The sequence below is a fragment of the Dromaius novaehollandiae genome, chromosome 23 (assembly GCF_036370855.1).
Source record: "Dromaius novaehollandiae isolate bDroNov1 chromosome 23, bDroNov1.hap1, whole genome shotgun sequence".
Lineage (NCBI taxonomy): Eukaryota > Metazoa > Chordata > Aves > Casuariiformes > Dromaiidae > Dromaius > Dromaius novaehollandiae.
This window is the reverse complement of record NC_088120.1, coordinates 3,843,994-3,853,004: the sequence shown is the minus strand read 5'-3', so window position 1 is coordinate 3,853,004 and position 9,011 is coordinate 3,843,994. Positions and strand designations below refer to the sequence as shown.

The 9,011-nt window shown below is 52.2% G+C and overlaps 1 protein-coding gene across 2 annotated transcripts; it reads left to right on the top strand.

The window, feature by feature from the left end:
* The first annotated feature begins 6,536 nt into the window (after nt 1-6,536).
* Nucleotides 6,537-8,795, top strand: CITED4 (Cbp/p300 interacting transactivator with Glu/Asp rich carboxy-terminal domain 4). 2 transcript variants are annotated; one of them, XM_064524917.1, is made up of 2 exons: nt 6,537-6,613; nt 6,912-8,795. In XM_064524917.1, the coding sequence occupies exon 2, from the start codon at nt 6,924-6,926 to the stop codon at nt 7,536-7,538; it is 615 nt and encodes a 204-aa protein (XP_064380987.1). In that variant the 5' UTR covers nt 6,537-6,613; nt 6,912-6,923; the 3' UTR covers nt 7,539-8,795. The 2 variants fall into 2 exon arrangements, with proteins under 2 accessions (XP_064380987.1, XP_064380988.1); XM_064524918.1 differs by having other exon boundaries at nt 6,558-6,577.
* Nucleotides 8,796-9,011: the final 216 nt, after the last annotated feature.

Below are 9,011 nucleotides of genomic sequence, written 5' to 3'. Positions count from 1 at the left end.
CTGGAGAAGCCGAGGTCTCCTGCTGCAAGCCCTAGGGGACCTGCATCAGCCATGCTCCACTGCTGTGGCAGGTCCCAGAGCAGGCTGTGACCAGCTCCTGCTTGGACCCTTGGCCCTGCTGACAGCACAGTTGCAGGTGGGAGGCAGCAATGCCCTTCTTTTTTAAAAAAGCTGATTTGTCTTGATTTTGTTTTAATTGAATTGAAAGTGCTTTTAAGAGACTGCCGAGCGCTTTCACGGGGGGCACAGCCATGCTTTGGGATGCAGAGTTTGCCTAGCCACATGTGGTCTCAGATTCCCGATGTCCTGCCCAGGGAATAGTGCTTGTCTCCTCTCTGATCAAGGTCAAACACATCTGGACAAGAAATAGGTTTGGTAACAAGTGTCTAAGGTAAGCTGCTGTTGGCTTGTATTCCCTCCCACGCCTTGTCACAGACTTGTGTGAGACAGAGTTGCACTATGTGTCAAGGAGCTTAATATTTAATTTAACTTCTAAAGCTTGACTTGTTGACATGCTTATTTAAAGCCAAATTGGAGACACTCTATCAGAATTTGCTCCTGGTTCAATTTTCATCATTGCCTCTGCTGAACTTCTCAGCCTTCAAATAGAGTTTTTCAAGCCACTGTGATTGTCCTTAAACAAACAAAAAAAGACAGCACATTGCATCCCTTTCTCACCTTCTGATAGCCAATAAATTAATCTGCTTGAAAGCATTGCATGTGCAGAAGAGATTCACTAGGATCCTTTCAAGATACAGTACAGAGAATTCTGACAACTAACAGTGAATATTTGATTAAACTGGTATTCCAACACAGTCAAACATTAGGTAGAAAAGCTTTTAACACTTCAGCAGTGCAGGGAGAGGTGCAGCATGTACTCCCCCAGACAGGCCTTCTACCTGATATAAATACACGAGGCAGGAATCAGACCATGGGGAATCCTGCCATCAGCAATGGAAAAATGGCTGCCTAAGACCTGACACCACAGGGATGGGCAGCATAGGCTCCAGACCGCTTCAAGTCCAGCGGATTTGTTCAGCCATCGTTCATGTCTGTTCTTTTTCTTCAAGAGCCTGTGACACCAGTGAGGAGCTGACTATGAGCTGGTGAGTTGTTCTAGCAGCTGCAAACTACCTCATTGCCATCTTTCTCAGGGACTCCCATCTTGCTCTCCTTTTTTCAAGCACCCAGAATTGAAGTGCCATCTCTGCATTGCGAGGTGCGTGGGGTCATGTGAGCACAGAGGGTTCAAGGAGAAAAAGCATGTGAGAGCAGGTTGCTGCCATCCAAATGTTTACCCTCTACTGCCAGCCCACTCCTGAGAGTCATCCAGCAAGACCAAGCTGTGGGAAGGGTCCCAGAGGGGCTCCCAGCCCAGGGCGTGGGAATGGACACATACCACTTGGCCAGAAGCAGCTACGCTGCTTCCCAGAGGACTGAAGATCCCGCACAGCTGATCGACTGCATTGGAGCAGCCACAAACACCCAGAGGTGCTGGGGGAAGCAGGCTGAGTCACCCTCCAGGGACCCTACAGTTTGCTTAAGCCAGAAGGGAGAGTAGTAGCACGCAGACAGTTGTACGCCATGTTTGCCGTGCAGTTCACAGCCGCGCTGAAGGAGCATGGCATATGTCACGACTGCCTTGACACTTGATCCTTCTGCACGCTCAGGTGGCCTTGACATTTTCTGCGCTCTGTGGGACTCAATGAGCGCTTTAATGATACAAATTTGGTCTTGTCCAACTCAGGATCTTCCCAAATGCCACAGTCAAATAGCCATGCTACCATGACTGTTGTGCACATGGGAGCTGCCGCAAGCTGACAGCATGCAAGGGCAGAGCAGCTCGCCAGGTGCCCGGCATCTAACATCCTTTAGGGAAAATGATACTTCAGGAAGTATTTGCGATTCAGATGAGAGCGCCAAAGAGTTTAAGCTGATCTGGAGATGATTTATGCACAGTGCTGCCCTGCATCAGGCCACAGTCACAGACCCAGTTACAGCAAAGTGAATACAGTTGTACCTGATTCTCAATTTAGGTCACACTTCTGCAGATTTCCAGCCTTCCACTATGCATTTTTACTCTCTACTTTTGTCCTTCAGTGAGCTGGAGACTGAAAGGGGGCTTCTTTTGGACATTTGTCCCTCAAAGGAAAGCTTCTCCTTAAAGGGCTGGTATTTCACATGGTTTTAATGTCTGTCTGCCCATCCCAGTGGCTTCAAATCTTGCAGCAGCTCTGCTGGGCTCAGCATGAAGTCTTTGAATCATGGGGTTCCTCAGATCTTCCCCTACTACACAAAAATACATAGCTCACATGGCTACTGAAATTATTCTGCAATCCCCATGCCAAGGTACATCACACACCACAACAGTTGTAAACTGAAATGCATGGTAGGAACCACTTGGTCAGAGGAAATTCCCCAAAATACCCTCCACCAGTCTCCATCCGTCAGTATCCCCCATGGCCTACCAAGCTCTTCATAAATATGTTCAGTTCTTTTCCAAAACTAAGGCTCTCAGACTGTTGCGAAAAAGACTTCTTGGACTGTAGATCAGCTACTGGAGTTAGCAAGAACCAGTTCTGACATATGCAAAACGTTACGAAATAAAAGTATTCTCCTCTCTGCTTACAAAAAGTTCCCATGTGTGCCACCTCTCGCCCCGGGAGGCTTTGGGGACAGGCAGAATTACCGCCGTAATGCCACTGGAGCTGTTCAGTCAATGGATGATGATCAGGAATAAAATGCGGGGAGGGAACATCTTACATAAACAAAAACATAGGTAACACAGGTTAGCTGTAAATCAGGCTGCAAGCATCCACCTAACAGGAAAAAGAAAGGTTTGTGATGTGCTGGCAATCAGATCCCTAAGCTGATGCCCACCCACAAGGGCGTGTTGATCTGTGACGGAGACACACAGGTGGTGCTACCAGATCCCCACTCATGTGGAGCCAAACTGGTGTCTCTGGAGCAACAATCTGATTAATTCCCAGGCTGTATAATCCACCCTCGATAACAGCGCTGATGATCCCAATACAACCAGACTAGGGAAGTCCTATCTCGGGAAGCTGTGAACGACACACACTCTTGGAGGTGGCTTGTGACTTAAGTCAGGGACGACCAACTGACGACCCCAGGGCTGGATCTGATATGCAGGCAGTTTATCTGTTTCCCAGAAAGGCCAGTCTGTCCATGGGGTGATCAGGGATGGCAGTGCATGGGGAGATAGAGAAGAGGCTTTGTAAACTTGGAGTTAGATCAAGTTATACAAAGTGCCTTGTAAATACAACTGCAGCGGTTTGGATCCTTAATATCTGAGGTCTTAGCATGACAGGGAACCCCTGCATGGTTTGGGCTGAGCGGCTGGCAAGAGAGATGCTACCAGGACTAGTCAACCCTTTCCCAGCCCTGCTCCCCAGCTTCCGCATGAGCATCATGAAATGCAGAAAACAAGTCTTTGCTGGTCCCCGATAAATGAAATGTTACTAGTCAGGAATGGGGAGTCCTCCAGACACAGAGTATAAGCTGACGATAGACAACGTAGCAGACACTGAGGGTGTGCATCTGTAGACACACATCACCACTGCAATGCCTCCCATCCCCCCACACCCTTCCTTTTCTGCAGGTAGTCAGTTCCTCTCAACACACCAGGATATGCTGGTGAAACATCTAGGGGACGATGTAACAAGCCAGATCAGAGAACTGATCGTGGTGAACAGAACTCCCTTTCCGGACAGATTGTTTTCAGTTAGGATGAGTTCCTGACCTGGCTCATCCTTCCCAGAGGAGAGAGGAGGGAAGCAGGAATGGAGATGGAGAGGACGCTCACATTTCAGAGCCACAGGTTCAGCAAGTGTGCTTTTTCACCTGCCACCGTGTTTCTGAAATGAATGGGCCATTTTCTGCCTTCGAGGTCTCCTATGATACAAGTGGGTGTGGAGAGCCCCTCCGCACCTCTGCTGCACTGTGCGGGAACCCTGTCACTAACCAGGACTTGCGCTCCACACTGCGCCTCTCACCCCAGTGAGAGACTTCTATGCCTGGATGCACCTAGAGAAATGAGGGCAGTCACTCCCCTAGCATTTGTTCCTCGCCTGGGTGTGCATCTGCATGTGAATTCTCAGACAGGCAGGTATATGTATGTGAGCATGTGTTTATTAGCAGTAAAAAATGCATTTGTCAAAATCTCTAGAGTTAAAAAACAATCATTACGTAATTACTTTAAACAATTAACCAACTGATTCATCAGTTAGAGGCTTACCAACACCTGAAACCCATCCCAGCCACTTAACGAGGCAGAAGGTGGCACAAACAAAAGCAGCTCCCAACACGTCCTGGAAGTTAATACCCCTGTGCTGCGTCCCAGTTCAGAGAAGACACTTTCCATTCCTGGCTGCTTGCATCTAGGAGCTGACGGCTTTTAGACATTATCTGTTCTGAGCTTCTGGTTTAAGGTGTTTTGACAGGGAGATGTTCCATATAAATAGCCGTGCAGGACAGTGCTGCGTGGTAATGCGTTCACACAGGACGCTGCTGCTGCCTAACTTCAATCTCTTCTTGATAGTGTTTACTTGCACCTCATTTCTCAGGTAATACAGTTAGCAACAAACAACTTTTGGCAACCTTTGAAACACTTTGCTGGCACTTCTTTCTTCATCTCAACAGGGTCCATGAGCTTAATTAATATGCAGGACACATAAATGCTACCTAGGTCCATGCAACAGCCTGTTCCAAGACTCTAGAAAAGATCTGTCTGTTATTATCAAAGCCGTGATCTGTAACGCTGTAGTCAAAGGCTGCATAGGAAAGCACACAAAGGTGGAATGAAGCTGGGGAAGCGAGTTTAAATTTGCCATCGCCTGTTTTCCAAGTGGGTAACCATAATATCTTTAAAAAACTAGTATCTCTAAAAAAGAAATCTCTGTGTTTTTTCAAAACAAAAAACAAAGGTGAAAAATTACCATTGTGCTCGTGAATGCTATTGGAAAGTACCATATCCTATAGAGAGCACCAGCATTTGTTATAGTCTAGGCCTACAGTGAAATAATTCTGCTAGCGTGGTCAGTGGGTGAGCATCTGGGTTGCACTGTGACCCACAGAGCCAAAACTGCACTCACAGGAGAAAGATATTGCTGCAAACAGAATTATACCAGCAAATTCCTGGCCGTAACGCTCACCTTGCTGCCAGCTGGTTTTAGACAATGTCAGCACATCCCTGCTGGGAGGATGCCACCGGTAGAATAACCAGCACATCTAGCTGATGCCACTAAGTAACCGACCTCAGTGACTTCAGCTGGTGAGGTTTCACTTACGGGTAGCATCCCGTTGCTGACCGTGCAGCCAGGACTGCCGTCAGACAAGGGCCCTTCTCATGACGGCAGGCGCCGAGGCACACGCTCACAGGGCCCAGCGGCAGCAGCCCCGGCAGCAGTGAGCAAACATCCATGTGTGCATCCTTCAGTCTGAATAGGAAATTCTGCACAGCCTCCGCAGTTGCTCGCTGCGCCCCAGCCAGACCTTTTCCAGGACCCTCAGCCCTGCAGTGTGATCAGGCAGAAAGGCTTTGCTGGAGTAACACCGCGGAGAGGAACACACTGGAGGCGCGACTCTTGTCATGCCGTTTGCAGTGGTACGGGCAGACAGGGTCCCTGCTCAGGAGGCTGAAGAGGGCTACGTTAAACGTTAATGACCCTTTGGCCACTAGACCTACAAAAACTCAAAATTAGTGCAAGTGAAGGCACTGCCATTCCCAGCACACACAGGCTGGGAGCAGAAAGGACCTGTCTGAGGTCCCCCAGTCACCTCAGATGCCATCGTTACCACAAGGCCCATGAGCAGGGTGTTGAACAGGGACTGCCCAAGTCTTCTGTACCAGAGTGTCCCTGGAGGAACTGAGTACTACACTGAGGGGTCCGTGGCCTCCAGTCCCCCACCCAGCACACCACCAGCTGTGCCTTGCTCCCAGACATCTACGCAGCCCCTCCGTGCCCCTGTCAACACCGCTCTGCAAAAGCAGGACTGCGCACACATGGCTTCAGCGGGTGGTGATGCCAGGCAGCACGGCTGCACCTGGGCATCCTGTCCAGGAGCAGGGCTCGCTGTGGGGGGCTCCTGGCAGGGGCATTTGCAAGCAACTGGGGGCTGCTGTGCTGGGAGCTCTGCAGCCCACCCGCCTCCTTCCTCCCCAGCTTGCCAGAGGGGTTGGCATCCTCAGTCCGGGGGGAGACCACCCGCTCCCAAAGCCTGGGCAATGAGGCTTAGCCCGCCTTAGTGCCCTAAGCGCTGGGGGCAACTGCCCCGCTCCCACCCCGGCACCGCGCCGCGTGCTGACAACGCGGGATGCGGCGATGTGGGAGCCCCGACAGCCCCGCGCCGCGCCGGGAGCGCGCAGCCCATTGTGCCGCCCGCCCGCCCCGTCGGGGGCCGGGCAGCAGCGGCGGGGCCGCGCCGCGCCGCGCTCCAATGGGCGGCGGGGGGCCGGGCGCCGCGACCCGCCCCCGCCCGTGCCGCTATAAGGCGCGGGAGCGCGGCGCCCCGCGCACGGCGAGCGGAGCGGAGCCCAGCCAGCGCGGCGCTGCAGGTGCGCGGAGCCGCTGCCCGCCGGAGCCCCGGATCGGTGCGTAGCCGCGCGGGCAGAGCCCGGCTCCCCGCCGCGGCCCCGGGGGGGCGCGCTGGGGGGCCGCGGTGCGCGCCGCGCCGAGCTTTGTCCGCAAGGAGCGGGCGGGCGGGCGGCAGCTCGCCGGGAGCCGCGGCTGCCGTCCTGCCGGCGGAGGGTGCAGCGCGCTGCCTTCCCGCCGGGGCCAAGGTGCGGGGGGGCTGCGGGGTCCCCGGGAGGCGCTGGTTCGGGACGGAGTGGGGAAGCGGTGCTGCCCCCGGGAGCCTTGCCTTGCCCTGAGCCGCGTGTCGCCTTGCAGGGGCCTGGAGCCATGGCCGAGCATATGATGATGTCCATGAGCCACAGTGGTACCGGGCTGCAGAGCTACCGCATGGGGGTGAGCGGGCTGCAGGGACCCCCGCAGCACGGGCAGCATGTGCTGAGGACACTGCCTACTGCCAGCCAGATGATGCCTTACGGAGGGGCTGGCATGGATGGTGCAATGAGGCCAAGACCCAACCTCAGCGGACAAATGGGCCACCACCAGATGCAGAATGCGATGATGTTCAATGGCCCAAGTCAGCAGCAGCAGTACATGGGGCCGGTGGGCACCCAGCAGCTCATGGCTAGCATGCACCTACAAAAACTCAACACCCAGTACCAGGGCCACCCGCTGGGTATGAGCAATGGGCCCATGGGAGCTGCTGCCCAGCAATACAGAGTGGGGCCGAGCCAGCACCCGGGCATGCAGCATATGCCCTCACCAGCACTGACCTTGAACGTTATGGACACAGATCTCATAGATGAGGAAGTCTTGACATCCCTTGTTCTGGAACTGGGGTTGGACCGGATTCAGGAGCTGCCTGAGCTCTTCTTGGGACAGAATGAGTTTGACTTCATTTCAGACTTTGTTAGCAAACAGCAGCCCAGTGCCATCAGCTGTTGAGGTGCTTCGGGCTCCTCCTTGTGTCTCGGTGGTTTTGAGTTTGTTTTAACTTCCTTCTCCATCTGCCATCCTCCTCCCTTCCCCTGCCTTGCCCTGTCCTGGATTCCTGACCTCCCCAAAGAGACAATCATCGGACACTGGCTTGCACTGGATTGCTTTTCTCTTCTGTGTGGTTTTTTTATTGGGGATTTCCTGGGGAGGGGGTGTGTACCCCAAACAGTGCAGATCAAGAGCTCTTCCTGCAGAGCTGCCTTTAAATGACATTACAGGACTTCTGGCTTAAGTAGGGAAAAACTGGACTTAAGACTTTCCACGACCAGGCTTTGGGCACAGGAGGTGATGGGCAGCCTTCAGCCCTGCCAGTAGCTGGATTTGCTCAAAGCTTCTGTGTTGCCAGCGAAGTTAAAGGATTCCCTGAGAGAGGATTGTCTCCCTGGTGTATGGTTTGAACCAGTTTTCCCCCTTGCAAACACGGGTGGGGTTAGATATTTGTTGGGACTCTTTTTACTGTGACAGCAAATAGGTCTTCAGTCTTGTCTGTTCAGCTTGGAAAGGGGGCACTTCCCCTCCGGCTGGCTATTTTCTAACTGGCTGAGCAAAATGAAGTATGCCTCGGGGAAGGGTGTACATAGGTGCCTGAATGTTCATCTCTGTACAACTTTGAATTTTCAACCTGTACAGCTAATCAACTGTAAAATTTACTGAGTATTTGAGACTGATTCAGGCACAAGGCTTAAAGCTGCAGTCTAGCTCCACTTTTTTCCACCTCTGAAACCAAATAAAGACCATGTAACTGTATATTCCAGGTCTAATCTTATTTATTTTTTTCCTATGATTATTTATTTGCAAGGGCTCCTTTTGTTATTTGGCTTTGGGACTGCTGGGAATGATGCATGGAGAGTACTGCAGCTTTAAGGTACTGGCTTTAGAAAAGAAAGCCTGGGATAGTTTTCAAGCTGCTCTGCAGATAGTCACTTCAACCCAAGATCTTTATGCTGAATACGTAAGACCGTGTAAATCCAACACCCTTCGGAATGTGATAAAGATGACTCGATTGCTGATTCCCCTACTCGGAAAAGGCTGAAGGCGAGAGCTGGTGGGGTCTTGTTTCCTCTGCTGTCTCCCGTTTCTGGGCGCTGTGGAAAGCTGTGAGCGCCTCGCTGCTGCCCCCCCCTGCTGCTGGCAGCTCCTGGCAGCTGTCACTCAGCAACCACGTAAGAATGTACAGATAAATTTTCAAATAAAAGCTGAAAAGTCTCCCGTGTGCATGTGTTTAGTGCTTGTACCTGGCACGGATGCGGTGTGGTGTCGAGCACTGGGGAGAAGTGGCTTCATTCCCGTCAGTGGGCTGTGGATCCAGTCACTAGCGTCTTCCGTCTCATCTAGACTGTAAAGGTTGTGCTTGTAGTTTAATGCTTGGACTAAATCAATCCTCAGAGTGTGACTGGGAGGATGAGACACTCCTCTGTACTG